General features: G+C 47.7%; 1 protein-coding gene across 1 annotated transcript; it reads left to right on the forward strand.

Annotated features, from left to right (window-relative positions):
• The first annotated feature begins 41 nt into the window (after positions 1 to 41).
• On the forward strand, positions 42 to 8,818 carry LOC144154806 (10 kDa heat shock protein, mitochondrial-like). Its single transcript, XM_077685905.1, has 4 exons — positions 42 to 198; positions 371 to 532; positions 3,782 to 3,871; positions 8,637 to 8,818. The coding sequence occupies exons 1-4, from the start codon at positions 196 to 198 to the stop codon at positions 8,685 to 8,687; spliced, it is 306 nt and encodes a 101-aa protein (XP_077542031.1). The 5' UTR covers positions 42 to 195; the 3' UTR covers positions 8,688 to 8,818.
• The last annotated feature ends 6,606 nt before the right edge of the window (positions 8,819 to 15,424 follow it).

The raw sequence follows: 15,424 nt of genomic DNA on the forward strand, positions 1-15,424 counted from the left end.
CCAATTTTTTGCTCTTTTTAGCGGGGCTAATGGGTTGTCTGCTGTTGTGCGCATGCGCCGTGTTGGATAAGAAACCCATGTGCTCGCCGCAGTCGCCCTTCAACCAGCATACACCGGTTCGCAGCCGTTAGGTTTACGGTTTCTAGAAACTTCGCGTTTCGCCCTCAAGTTAACGCACACCGTTAAAGTCCAGTCATGGTAAGTAGCTTCGCGCGCACAGAGACCCACTTTGGGCACGATCAGTGCATTCTTGACGCTGTGTGCTTTCTACTGGCGCTTCCGGGCAGTAGCATCGCGTGCGCACGTGCGGCCGTTCTGGTAATGGTCGTGGCGTGCGAGGCCCGCTTCAAGCCCCACTCTCTGGTCGCAGGCTGGCGTGGGCAAGCGTCTGATCCCGCTGCTGGACCGTATCCTGGTTGAACGGTTCGTGCCGGAGGCCAAGACCAAGGGCGGCATCATGATTCCCGAGAAGGCACAGGCCAAGGTTCACAGCGCTACCGTCGTCGCCGTCGGACCCGGAGGACGCACAGACGTGAGTGCGACTGGCCGGCGGAGCGCGTGTGTGGGTGTTCCGCGCGGCTCAGCGCGGGTACACTCCCTCATTGATTTCACTTTTGGAAGACAAATGATCAGTTCTCACGTTTTTTTTTCTACGAGCGAAAATGAACTCCACGTCTCCAGTGGTCCCCACCCAGAGCCGGAAAATGTGTATGAATAGTTACCGTCCAGCGGTCACCGGGCGCCACTCTCCCTATCGCATTTGAGAGTAATGTTTTGTGTTGTTGTTCTGCTCGCGTTAGCGCCAAGGTCCGAAAGCCTGCATGTACTATCCTGATACATTGAAATGCGAACAACGGAGTGCGTGGCTTTCAGTACATGCCGCGCGTCCTGGCGACGGGCCGCGTATGGGCAGCAGGAGCAAATTAAGTTACGAGAGTTCGTGACCAACCTTGGTGTGGAAAGGCCATTGTCTTCCCATCCGCTGTTGAACGTTCGGTACCAAATAAAAAAAAAAAGAAAACAGGAATATGCAGTTGACTCAAACTGATGTCTCGATATATTGGTCAACTCGAAACTTTTCTCCCGTGCAATTACCTCTCAGGAGCCATGTATTTGCCCCCCCACCCCCCACCTTTATCTCGAAACTGTTTTTTCGTGGGACTGCGCCCTGCTTGAAATGTCGACAGAGAGGACACAAGGCAAAGACTGCGCTACAGACAGCTGATAAGGTCTCCGTGCTAACACTTCGCTCCCACTAAGCGCCGTACACGGTCGTGAACGGCAAGTTTATGCTGTACGAGGTCGATGTTCCCGTAACCGGAATGCTGTCTGATGCCTACATCGTTGAGAGTGCTGTGGATGATGCAGCTGAGCATGAGGACGAAGAGGACCCTGGAGAAGTGCCGACAACGACAGAAACAACAAAGATGCTGTGCCTGCTTCGCAACAAGGTAGAATGTAGTGGTGGCGACCAACAATTGATGCGATGCAGCTTGAGAAAGCTTTTCTGGGACCAGGTGCGAACGCACAACTGGCGAGCTCCACGCAGTTCTCTCTTGCGCAGTAATAAAATTTGTTTGTCCTGCCAACTTTGTTGCTTTTATTGCGAAAGCTTCCCTGTAGAGTAGCGCTTACGTTACCAACATTAGCTCCTCTTTCAGTGACTTGGCCACAAATTTTCGGCATTTCGCTTCTCTCGAAATTTTCGGTGCGTTTTACGACTTTGAGTTAACGAGGGACTACTGTAGCTGTGTGCGCTGTTTTCACTTAGTGTAGGTCTGAAATTAGATGATCGCGTGAGCGGGTGCCGAATGCGGTGGCAAGACAACCCAAAATGCTGGCACGCCGAACGATGGTCTTTCCATACCAAGGTTGGACACAAACTCTCGTAACTTGTTCGTACTGCGCATGCGTGGCCCGTCACCGGGATGCGCGGCATGTACGCACTCCATTGTTCGCATTTCAATGTGTCGCAATAGTACAGCCATGAGCTTAACTTTACGGACCGCGAGAGCAGTGGCCAAAACTAACTGCTGCGCCATCTGGTTGCTGTTGCAGGTGCAGCCTGTCAGTACGAACCCCATGCCACTATCACTCACCTTTGTGTAACTGCCTTATGCACCGATAACCCGCCACGGTCGCTCAGTGGCTCGGGCGTTCTGCTGCTAAGCACGAGGTCGCAGGTTCGATTCCCGGCCGTGGCAGCCACTTTTCTGGTGGAGGCGAAAAGCAAAAACGCCCATGTGTACGAGATTGCGGCGCACGTTAAAGGAGCCATGAGGAGAGGAGGATGAGGAGAATAAACATTTATTGAGCATAAGTGCTGATAGCAGGGCACTTGCCCGGTTGAGGGCATCCTTATTCCGGGATACCCAGGCTGCGACTTGCCGTCCAGGCCCTCTAAACACAAGTTCGGTTCATTCGAGAGATTGCCTCGATAGAATCATACTGACACCACTGTTAACGCACACTTCGCTTAAATAAGCTACATAACTAGGAAAAAACGGAATGGCCATGCGACCCACCAGCTCATTTCCCGCAACAGAACCTATGATGTCATATGAGCCCACCTGTGCGATTGGCTGAGGACGAGAAAAGCGAACGCAAATTAGGCACGGCTTATAGGCTTTCTGAACGACCTATTTGCGCTTAAGTGTAATGCATATTCATTTTTCAGCAGTAAGAACGGTGCGGTAAACAACGAAAGTTACGAAAACGCACGTAAACATAGAAGTACCGATTCACACTGCTGTTGGTACTGGGCGCACTATGCTTGTTTTAGCTGCACAGCACTCTGGCTGTAGAACATAACAGAGCTTTAGAATGTTAGGAGTGGTTGAAATCACCATCAGGGATGACACCTGTCCCTTGTGTACCGGCCTCAGACATGTGGTGCTGTTATTTGAACCCCAGGGCATGAAGCGGGCTAATGGTAGCCTGCGCAGCATCAGAGAATATGGGGCGTGCTCTTCCACCAAACCTTGACCAATTTCTAAGAAAGCAATTGAGGCAGTTCATCCGTGAGCGATTTGACCACAGAATAGCAGGTTAGGAGCACATGGGGGGCTAGCACAAGCAACAATCGCCTCCTCACAATGGCAGCCGGTGTCAAAAAATTTTATGCTATGCACAGGCGGGCGTCTTGCTACAAATGGCTGATGGATTTCTAGTCTGGCTGCATGATTTACACTGCTTGTTTCGTTGTGCAATACCAAAAACTACCTTTGAGTTTTTTCGATGAAAAGAGAAAGTGGACTGCAAAGTAGTCATAACTATGACCATTATCTTGGTGGTGTTCTGGGCAACTTCATCATGCCCTAAAGAGTTGGTGTGCGACTGAAACATAATTTCAGTGGACCCTCGTCAATACTAACTCTGTTATGACAAATCCTGTAGTTAAGATGGACAAAAATTTTGCTCTTATGCGACATCCACAATGCAAAAAACGTATGCCTAAAGCAGATTTCTCGTAACGCAAATGAATTCTGGCAGCGGGAGTTTACTGGTTGGCTCTTCACTGCCATTGGTCTATTTTATGTTGTGCGCAGGATCGAAGCCTCTTGCTCCAATCTTGCAAAGGTTGGAAGGTGGAGGGTGGGAACACTGTGCAGCTATGAAAATTTTTCAACAAGTGTAGAAGAAAGGGAAAGTGCAGACTAGCAACTAAACTTTCATTGTGGAGAACAAACTCTTCATTTTAGAAATCGAACGCGTGCATTTTATTGCGTAAAAGTGTTTGTTTTATATTCTCTACAACTCGCTACTGCCTTGGCTATTGCAGTCTGGCCAGACGATCCCGATCTCCGTGAAGGCTGGCGACAAGGTCCTCCTGCCTGAATACGGCGGCACCAAGGTCGAGATTGAGAACAAGGCAAGCCTCTTTGTGCTCGTGCGAGCTGCATCGCAGTGGCTTAGGCATGCACAGGGGGGAAAATATCAGCATCTCCATTGGCAGCCTTGTTCGTGGTAATCTTGGGTGTGAAGACTGTTACAGAGATGCGTCCACACACCAATGTTCTCTCCAAATGGCTTACGGAGGGTGCGTGAAAACTTGAGCGCACCTTAAAGCGACCATTCCCGAGGCAATTTTATTATTGAAGACCGGAAGTTAAGGTACAAAAAAGTCAAGGTGTCGGGCACCTATAACACTGCAAAGTGTCATTTAGGCATATATTGGCGTCAAAACGTAGTTTACGCGTATATAGGCCCAATTCGTATTTACTTCAGCTGTGTATTTTCTCAAAGAGAGGGAAAGAAAAAGAAAGAAAGAAGGGAAGGAAGAACAAATTGAAGGAAGGAATGAAGGAAGGAAGGAAAAAACGACGGAAACAGCGGACAAATCTTGTGCTATGGGGAAGTAATTTTATTTTCTTTGTGAAATGCACCATGCAAGAGGCTCCATTTAACAAATTTACGTGAAAATTGGGTGATTAAAGGTGTTGTGCCACCAAATTTTAACTCTGTAAAAAGCCTGCTGTAGGCTTCCTCTGCATGCAACGACCCTCAACACGAAGTGCTGGGTACAGCAAGCGCTTAATATATATTTTAATTCGCTTCTAAAAATTACCTAAATGCTCTTCTGGAAATCGGGACCCATCGCTAGCGCCACTAACCATGACGTCAGTGAATTGCCAGCATAGCAAAGTTTGTGACGTCATACAACGTTAGCGACTCGAGCGACGTCAACGTGAACTCCAGTTACCACAGTTTGTTTGGTCGCTTGGTCGTATCGACACACTATGCCGATACGACGACGACGCGACACCGACGAGTCGCCAAACCATCGGCCAACTGCCTAATTACCAGACCGCGTTGTCACACTACGCCGACGGCGACACAAACACGTCGGCCGATGGAAAGTTGCCGGAGTGTGACTGACTCGCCGACTGAAGACGCCAACAAAACCGGTCGCCTCACTGGTCGCACGACGCGTCGTTGGGAATCGACCGAGAAGCGAAAACTGCGCCCCGACAACATTCGTGCCGCAATGAACGCGGCTCTATTTTGTTAGTTTCTGGAGGGTAATAAACTCGGTAAGTTCCATGAAGCCCATACAACTCAACACTAGCGCTAATGCGATCCGTATTTTGGCGTTCGATGCTTTGGCCGTGCTCTTCGACGACGCCGCTACCCCGGAATGCGTGTGCGATTGGCTCGCCTGTAGAAAATATAAGGTCAGTTTCGTGCAGAAGAACAGTTACGTAGGGTAATTTGGGTAATAAGAGATCAGTATCAGCAAAGGTTTTTAACGTAAAACGTAAAACCAAAGTACGGCAAGCACTATCCCTTCAGTGCAAAATCGCAGTCGCAGCCGGGCACACTTATTTTTGCGAGCGCTTTCGCAGAAGAGCAGAGTTGATGGCGATAAGCTGTCGCGGGGGCTTCGCGGAACCTTGCTGCGCAAGCGCTATTTAAGAAATTTGAGTTTACAAGCCAGGAATTCTGTAAACTAGCTAGTAAACACCGACGTACGACTCCAAGGATGGGCCTCCATCTAGTACACCGGCTTTCTCCCGGCGTAAGCCGTTTATTCACTGGCTCAATGGTCTTGCGCGTTGCGCCCGTGCGGTCAACGTTGAGGGTTCGATTCGCGGCGGGGGCAACATTTTTTTTTTTGCGTTTTTTTTTTTAGCATTTTTATGGTTTGCATATCCATGGTTTTCATTTGTCTGCATCCGAGGATGCAGACAAAGAATCTGTGTCGGAGCTGTCGCGGCTTGACGTGACGAGTCGGCGTGTTTACTTCCGTGGTGAAGCACGTATGTGGGGGAGCAGACGCCGCAGTAAAGTCGCAACATACTGCAGCGCCGCATGGTAGACACACGTAGCAGAGCCTCCTCGCAACACTGTGACGTCACTGCTTGAATCGGCGCCGAGAAACCGAAACCGAATCCTGTTCACATGAATCATGCGATAATATATTTTTTACTCAGAATATGTGCATGTGAGAGCATGTATCATGCTTTCTAATGAATTATAAAACGTTTGCAACAAAGAATGCACAAGCAACAAATTTGGTGGCACAACACCTTTAAGCACTACAATAACAGTTTTTTGGCCACGATAATCCAGCCGTTGGAATGTTTTATGCATGATCCTTCAAGTCAATATTTGGGTGCAAAAACAAAACACTGAACGTCCACTGAAGTTGGCGGAAGCGTACTTGTACTTTGGAACGCTCCATGATCTAATTCCATCTGCAATATCAATGTTTGGTGCTCGAACCTTTGGAAGTTCTTTCACCGCAGATTATCCAGGAACGTTATGGCGTATGTTTGAGACAGCTGTAAGATTCAGAATGGCTCGGTCCTTCGGGTGTGGCGGCAGACCTGTCCCGTACCTTCAAAATGAGCTCCGCACTCCGATTTAGAGTGCTGCCCACTGCTGAGTGCTTTCCGCTGAGAACGGGAAATAAGCACGCGAATGGGCCAAGTTGCGTCAAGTGTAGCGTGGTCTTTTCCGCTGAAAAGCTGCGCATAACCGAGAAGTGTGTGTGGTGAAAGTTCTCAGGGGGCAACAACAGCCTCTGGTGGAGCAGCCACAATGGGTGACTGCCCCTGACGACAACACTGGTGGATAACACCACGAATAGTGCAGTGAAGTCCAGATTCTAAAAAAAATTGAGTCTTGCTGTCGTGCAGAATGGGATGCCCAGCAAAGCTGCTGGAAATAACACCACTCAGTAGCTGTGTTCTTCATGCCGATCAAAAACACTAGGCAGCAGGTGAGAATATTTTCAACTAACCCTTGGTGCTAGATTGTGAACGACCTTGAAAGATGCCCGGCACGGAGGTGCCCACTCTAACCTCTCTCTCACGTTCCTCCTTTTTCCCATTCGTGCTGCATCTTGGCGGCTTCTTGGCTGCATCTTGGCGGCTATGTCCCCATGGTCGGCTGCACCTTGAAACTTTCACGTGTCGGATGTTCACACGGTTTTCCCCTTGAGCGGCACATGCGCGGTTTGTTGTATTTAATCCTGTCTTCACTTCTTTTGTATTGCATTAGTGGTGGACTGGGCATGTGGGGGAAAGTTCTCACCATTGATAGCCGGACACATCGCGACAGAATAGCACAGAACCAAAAGTTCACGTGGACAGCTGGCGGCGATGTTGGCTGCGGTGTCGATGCGTTCGGGCCTCTGGTGGCCTAGTTTAGTTTCTCGGCGTAGCTCAACACGAAGTTGCAGCAGCTCAAGCATGGGTTACAGCGTCGCCTCCTTGCAAACAGCACGAGACAAACCGAGTTGCAGGTTTCTGAAGCGAGAACAGGTGGCCAATCTCGCATTTAGGGAGATTGGCCTACATTGGCCACAAAACAACTCCAGCGTTTGCCATATTATGGCCACACTTGTTGGAACGAGAAAGACATGTCATAGTGTACACTCCCTCATTCGTTCGATCTTGTGCCACATGCACGCACTGTGTACCTTAGAAGAGCCACAACTTGAATGTCGAAGCTGCTGTAGGTGATCATTGACTCTGCGTGGGCCGGCTGCGGATACATGTGCATGGCTGAGGAAGAGGCCGCGCTTCAAGGGGCTTGGCGTGCAAAGCATCCACTAGAGACGATAAGTCGCACTAGCAGAGTGGTGTACGAAAAAGTCAACAAAAAGTAGCAATGGCTTAGCTTGGCTATGCCAGGATATACGTAGCGTGAGCCAAGGTTCAGCTGGTTATTCTTAGCTTTCCTGGTTGTCTAGGATTAGCTGAGTATCATGCTTAATGTTGCTAAAAAACGATTTCCAAACCAATCCAGTCCAGTCCAGTCACTGCTCCTCGCGCATGGCTCCTCCCGCAGCACGGCTCTCCAGGAGCCACGCGAAACGGCTATGAAGCAGCTCGGCACAACGTCAGACTTGGCTATGGTGCAAAAGAGGCGCACAGCTAGGCACGCGCCGGCGCCAGTGCATCCGCTGCGGCTATGACGTCACTCCTCTGGAATGCGCAGACCGGCGAATGTGCAGACTCAATTCTCTACACACGAGTACTCCAATTGGATTGGATTTCAATCCAACACAAGCTGATCCGATCCAAACCAATCCAATGCTCCTCGCGCTTGCGCAGAACGGCCCTTCATGGCCCACGCGAAACTGCTCATCCTCGGCCAGTGTAGCTTACGCTACAAAAACGACAAGCTCACTCTGGCCTTGCTCAACTTAAGGTTATTGAAATGCTATGCTGCCGACATCAACCACGACACCACAACGATAATGAAGCTCAACTTTGTTACCTACAGCAGCTTTTCCATTCAAGCCTTCCGTGTGAGTGGAAGCTTCAGCAATTTTTTATGGGGGAACGTGCATACGAAAAACACTGAAAAGGAATATATAACCCAAAAACGGCATTTTCAGTTGCTAAAAAGCCCACATAGGCAGGAACCTCAAAATAGGCACAATAAAGTATTGGTTATAGTGTTCCTTTTCCCTTAATTCATGCTTAAATGTTGAACAGGCTTGATACAGACTCTAGAAACAAAAAAAGGACATTTTCCTTAAATTTGCGGTATCTATATTATTTCTCTGCTCTGGATGGTGTAACTCAGTGGTAGCTGCAAGTGTCGGCTGCCGTGGTTGCAGTGCTGCGCTGTTTTTGTCGTCGTGCTCAGCCCTTTCCCTGCTGGGCTGTCTCTGTGTGCAGGAGTTCTACATCTTCAGGGACAGCGATGTCTTGGGCAAGTGGGCCGACTGAGCAACTTCCTGGCCACTCCTCTTCCATAGTGTGTCATCATCTCTCTCATAGGGCCTCCGTCATGCAGCTGTGCTGCACCAGCCTCTTTCTTTCGTTCCCTTTTGTACACAAATAAAGAGCTTCTACTGTTCTCCGCAGTCACAACTGTGCACTGGGCCCACCCAGCACTTGGTTGGTGTGGGGCCATGTGCAATGGGTGAGGGAGAAGAGACGCGCACCATTGGCGTGCCAGTTTGGGCTGCTGATCATGGCATGAAGTACTCTCGCGAAGCGATGGAGTGCAGTGCGGGGATCTCGTCAAGGTCGGAGGTTCAGGGCGAGATTTCGCGGCCCAGCATGAATACGCTGAGCTGGCAACTTCGCCTTCACTAGCGCGTGAACGTGGTGCTCACTAAACGTGAGCAATGGTTTAAACAGCTCAAATTGGCAATGTGGGACACATTTTTTTCTTGAACGCATTCTGCCCCATAGTTACATACTAACATACACTAGAGGGTCACTGGCGCTAGTGTCTATGCCGCCGGTCGTCTGCTTCAAGGAGGTTTATAAAAATTCGTCTGCTTCAATCAAACCCCATGAGGCCGGCCATGCTATGGTGGCTGGTGGACGTGTGATTTTCGAACTTGGCTTGACTCAGCCGTCATCTTTACTTTGATCAAAATACTTTTTTTAAATAGAACGTTTATTAGTGCATAAATTATTAGTCCAGCAAACAACTTGTACTATATGTTAAGTCTAAATTAAGGTTTAGAAGTATTCTTTTATAAGACAGGAAGAGATTTGTACTCTATAAACGGTTGCATTTAGCCAAGCGGAACCAGCGATTCGGCGGCGAAGGGCTTTTTTTTTTTTTGGCTGCATCTGCCGCAACAGTGGAAATAATAAGGGCAAAAACAAAAAGCTGCTAAGAAGCAACTTGACAGGGTTTCTGCCCCGTTTTGACAGCAAAAGAACAGCAGAAAAATTAATACAAATGGTTGAACTTTTTTTGGATGAAAAGAGCATACACAAAAGAATAATTGTCACGTGGATGCATCTAAATACAAATAAAAATACATGAGCAGTCATATGGACACTGGGATATACATATATAATAAGAAAGTAGATACAAACTCACATAACATATACATACACCCAATTAAAATATTACAAATATTTGTTTAATGTACTTGATGCAATATGACGCAACAAATGTTCATTAGTACCTACCATATGGTAGGTACTAATAAACATTTGTACCAAGTGGAAAAACAAGCAACCTGTGTAGTAAAAACATACAGCCAGAGAAATAATAGGCTCATGTAACAAACTAAAAGAGAACTTTTTCGGTGAACGAAAAACAGGGAAAAACAAATTGCATTATAGGAAATGTTTCGGAGAGAAATCCATTCAAAAGAATATAATTTCGGTGTGCGTGGCCGCGTTACAAATTTATTAGTGTCATAAGCGAATACCATTTCTATGACGTGCTCTTTCCATTTTCTGGTGGAGATAATATTTATTTGGTTATTTTTGCTTGCTGAATTATTTAAGAGACTGGGCATACTGTAGCCTGCGAAATCCGTGGTTTGTACGTGAGAAAGGAGTCATCCAAGGATTTTTATGTCTGATATTATATATAACTTCCAAAGGTGTTGTAAGGTTGGATAAAGTGAGGAAACATTTGTTATTGTACTGGACAGACTGTTTGTATTTCATCCCAAGATTATAATTATATAAGCTCGGCAGAGGCAACACCTCAAATTCTGAAAAAAAGTTTTGCAGTGTGGGCGTCGTATGAAACGTTTGCAATATGGCGAAGCGCTTTCTTTTGCAGGAAAATAATTTAGTCATGTTTGCTTGAGATGTGGTGCCCCATACAAGATGGCAGTAATTTAGGTGGGGGGGAGTGCGTTGTATAGGAGCAGTTTCGTTTTGGTGGGGATAACATGTCGCAGTCTGGAAAGAATACCGCAAGCCTTAGCCAAGCTTCCTCCTACGCGTTGAACGTGTGTATCCCAAAATAAATGTTCATTGAAGGTTACTCCCAGGGTTTTGACTTCTTTTACAACCTCTACTTTCTCGGATCCAAGGTATAGGTTTAAATCCGAAGTAATGTTTTTTGTGCAGTAGAAAATAGTACAGCTTTCGTTTTTCTTATGTTTATTTCAAGGGCGTTTAACTCACACCACTTCAGCAAATTTTTAAGGGTCATATTGGCTGAGTTTGAAAGTTCATTTAGGTCATATCAGACTGAAAAAAGAGGCTGGTATCGTCAGCGCAGACGACATAATGGGCACATTCACTAATATTGCATGAATATATGATTTATAAAAATATTAAATAAAATAGGACCGAGAATGCTACCTTGCGGAACTCCCGCTGTTACGTTCCTTAGCGAAGATGTAGTTTCTTTGATCGTGACACATTGTTTCCTGAAATTCAGAAAATACTTTATAAGTTCTAGAGTAACGCCACGAAAACCGTAGTGTTCTAGCTTGGTTAACATAATTTCATGGTTTATCCTGTCAAAAGCTTTCGACAAATCGATAAAAATGCCTAAAGTAATTTTTTTTTATTTTCGAATCCGGTATGTGTTCTTTTTGGGTTAATTAGCAGGGCGGGTTCTGTAGACATACCTCGTCGGAAGCCAAATTGATTCGGTGATATAATGCAATGTTTCTCACAGAAGGACGGTTACAAATTATTTTTTCCAATCCTTTCGACATTACAGGCAATATAGAAATAGGTCGATAATTGCCAAATTGCCAAATTCATTTTGGTTTCCAGATTTAAACAACACCGTAACTAAGGCGTGCTGCATATTTTTTGGAAAAGCACCCGTGGATAAAGATAGGTTAAAAATATGGCAAGCACGGGCACCAACAAGTCAAGTACAAATTTTAGATGTTTTATTTGAAGGTCATTAATATCGCGCGCTGTGCTATTCTTTAGGGACATGAAGACTGAATAAACCTCAGAGGGAGTAGTTGGCTCGAAAAAGGCCGAGTAACTGTTTGGTGGACCCAAAAACTGTTTCAAACCGTTTGTATTAAGCACTAAGGTTGTAAAATATGTATTGAAACTGTTCGCCAGCTCGACACCCTGTATCGTAATCACCGATTAATAATTCAAGTTTTTCAGCCTGCCTTGACCCATGGTTTAGGAGCTTGTTTATTTCACGCCGTATGACGTCATTACGGGAGCGAGAAAAAATATTCTCAAAGTGAGTTTTCTCCGCCTTACGCAGGAACTTCGACACAAAATTGCGATACTTCTTAAAAGTTTTGAAATCATCCGGCTTCTTTGTTTTGATGAACTTCGAAAAAAGGGAGTTTTTCTTTCTAATAATCTCAAGGCATTCATTTGTTAACCATGCTTTCCTTATCTTTTTAGATGTTCGTACTGTCTTTAGATTAAAGCAGTTATGATAAACTTCCTTAAGACTATTCTCAGCTTTTACTTTTCCGAGTGTTTCGTTGCGCTTATGAAAAATGTAGATGGGAAAATGATCGCCCAAGTCCGACATAATAGTCCCAGATACTATGCTATCAGACATGTTATTTGTCACAAACAAGTCCAAAAGGCTTTCAGAGTGGCAGGTGATATGCGTAGGCTGCGTAATCACATTCTTGCACGAAAAGGAATCGAGTAGGAAAAGCAAATCTCGAGATACTTTTGTGCACTGCAAAAGATCAATATTGCAGTCACCACCTATTACTATATCTAGGTTGTTCAGAGGCACAAAAGAAAGCAGCTTTTCCAGAAAAGAGTAAAATTGATCCGTTTTCTCATCGGGTGGGCGGTAAAAACCGACAAAATTAACCTATTGCAGGGTCAGAACTTCAAAATCTGATGTTATGGTTGAAAAAACTCCCACCTCCCCTCGCGGGAACCCCTGTGTAGATGCGACGCATAAGCGGAGCGGCGAAGGGGCCGCGTTTTATAGCGCGCATAACGTTGAGGGGACTGCGTAAGCCGGTGCCAGACGATGACGATGTTGGCGTACTTGTAAAGCGGCGTGGACTCTAGGTGTTTGAGCCAAGCGTGAATGTTGCTTCGCCGGAGAACGGTACACCGGTTATATGCGCAGCGCGCCCGAAGGAGAGGAAACCGCGGAAGAGAGAGTATTGCACATGCGCCGGCCCCAGCGCGTCTGCCGCGGCTATGACGCAACGTGCCGCGGCTATGACGCAACACAATCCACTTTAATCCAATCCAAGCCAATCCAATCGAATCCAATCCAATGCCCCTCGCGAGAGAGTGTTCGCTATCGGAGAGGAGAGGGTGTGAGCGGCGGAGAGCGCAGCTGGCGCGGCGAGGAGAATGGGGGAGGGGCGGACAACGCCGCCGCCGACGACGACGACGCCGGAGGGACAAGGCGGGTGAATCAGATGCTCTGCATCTAAAATCTGCTAGCATGCTGCTTGCCAGCTCATTTGATACCAGCTGCATGACACCCCCGCCGCGTCGAGATGATCTATCAAGAAAAAACTATTCAAGCATATGGTCCGCCACTGCCCTAACGAAGAGGTATGTCAGGAATGTGGCATAGTTCATGCCTTGAAAGAGAATGATATCTGCAAAAACGCTTGCTACTGCTCCGTATGCAAAGAAACAGGCCACCTAGCCACCAGTAATAGCTGCCCAAACCGGAGAAAGCAGAAAAAAGGGCCCATCTCCCCGCGAGGGGGACTCGAGTAAATGCGTCGCATAGGGGGTGGATGTATTGCGTTAACGTTTAGTGTTTGGGGAGTTGGTGGTAGTGAATGCGTTGTATCAGCAGCTTCTTGACGTAGTTTGAATGAGTCAAGGATATAAGGCGCGTTCGTAGCCTTCCATTGTGTGTCGGCTTTGTGGCGCAGTGGGTAGAGCACCATGTACCTTGCGTTCCGCCCGCAGGGTCGTGGGATCGAAACTAGGCGTCGGTAAGTATTTTTTTTATATAGTGTAGGGGGAGGGGTGCGGACCTGTTGTTGAGAGCGAGGAGGGTAGCGTGATGCGGGAGAGGAGGAGTGGGGGAGAGGGCGCACCTGGAACGGCTGTTGCGGACGCCGAGGCACGCCAACGCCGGGTGACCTCGTGAGTTAAAGAAATGCCCTGCATTTAAAACAACAAAACAATCATTCGACCGACGCACCAACAGAGCCAGGAAGCGCTCGCGTTCGGGGCCACGTTCCCGCTCCCGAAGCAAGACTCGCAAAGATACAGCAAACAGTGCCAACAACTCGTCAGGCATGGACCTAAATGCCTCCAAACAATGGTCCGACGTCGTCTCTGACCAGCAGCCAGTTACGTCGCGACTACGCGACAAGGAAAGACGCCTCCAAGAGCTGACTAGTATGATTGACGACTTGCAGAAGACATTAGAAACTGCGAGGCAGGAAATGACAGCGCTCACGACGGAAATTAACCTTGAACGCAACCGCCAGGTGCGAATAGTCTCCCCACCAGGATATCGGCGTGAGAACTCCAAACAGCGTTCCCAGACACACTCGTCAGCGCCACCTAAACAGTCAACCTTAGCTACGAAATCGGATCTCCTTCAAATTAAAGCGCAGGTTCTCCACGAAACTTCAAAGGAAACTCACAAAGAAATGCAAACCCTCAACGCGAAACTCGACAACAGTAAGCAGATCCACCGCACCGAAACGGAAGCCTACCAAACGAGAATAAACATCATTGAAACGAAAGTTAATGACATCGCTGGAGCAATCAGCAACCTCAACACCACAATCATGGCCCTGCAGGAGAGAGTGGAATCGCTAGTACCTTTGCATCAAACCCCAAGTCAAGGAAAGGCCCCTTCCACTCATCGCGCTCCAAATCGATCCGCTCCGTACCCACCCGTGAATGGGACGTAATTACCCTACCATTTTGCAATGGAATTGCCGCAGCCTCACATCAAATGGCACAGACTTGAAAACTCGGCTCACGGAACAATTATCGTATGCGAAATGCCCCATCGCCATCCTTCTACAGGAGACTCGAACAGCCAACTTTCACATTCCTGGATACATCAGCCATTTTCCTCCTACGATTACACATAAGGCGACAGAAAAGCCTGCGGGACAGAATGGGATGTTCATTCGCTCCGATCAAGTATACACCCTCATCGACACACGCAAATACTGCACCTGCATGCAGGAGATCATCGCAGCACCCATACAGCTGGCCACCGGCTCAAGAAAATTTAAGACGTACCTCCTGGTATCGGCATACTACCGCCCAGAAACCAGCAAGAGCACAAAAGGGTCCTTCGAGTGGGTCGGAGAACTGCGCACGCTCTACCCAACAGACCACATCATCATAGGTGGGGATTTTAACGCCAAGCACACCACCTGGAACTATACCACAAACTCCCCGCGAGGCAACGACCTGCAGGCTTCCATGGAAGCGTATGGGTTCTACCTTCAGAATAATATTGCCACCCATACCAGAATCGGTTTGCACGTGAAACAAACGGACACTAACCCAGATTTCACTTGGGCAGACGGCCCCCCTCGTCCATGACTGGCACGTTAAAACAGACCCTTGGGGTAGTGATCACTACCCCATATGGTTTGGACTTAAACGAGCTCAACTCGGGCAGGGCACACGGCGAATTACCACCACCAATTGGGAAGCCTTTCGATCCTGCCCCATCTGCCCAACTAAAGCGCACAAGATAACTAGTCTCGGTAACGAAATACAGCGCGCTTATCAAACAAGCTCTCAATGTTCCACAGTAGATGAAGACTGTCCTTGCCCTGACCGGC

The sequence above is a fragment of the Haemaphysalis longicornis genome, unplaced genomic scaffold (genome assembly GCF_048455015.1).
Source record: "Haemaphysalis longicornis isolate Haplotype H1 unplaced genomic scaffold, Haemaphysalis longicornis Haplotype H1 scaffold_93, whole genome shotgun sequence".
NCBI classification, from domain to species: domain Eukaryota; kingdom Metazoa; phylum Arthropoda; class Arachnida; order Ixodida; family Ixodidae; genus Haemaphysalis; species Haemaphysalis longicornis.

Bases quoted from the DNA above. Each gene is read 5' to 3' on its own strand.
- LOC144154806 (XM_077685905.1), top strand. The intron at 533-3,781 runs GTGAGTGCGACT...TGGCTATTGCAG, and splicing joins GACCCGGAGGACGCACAGAC to TCTGGCCAGACGATCCCGAT. The intron at 3,872-8,636 runs GCAAGCCTCTTT...CTCTGTGTGCAG, and splicing joins AGGTCGAGATTGAGAACAAG to GAGTTCTACATCTTCAGGGA.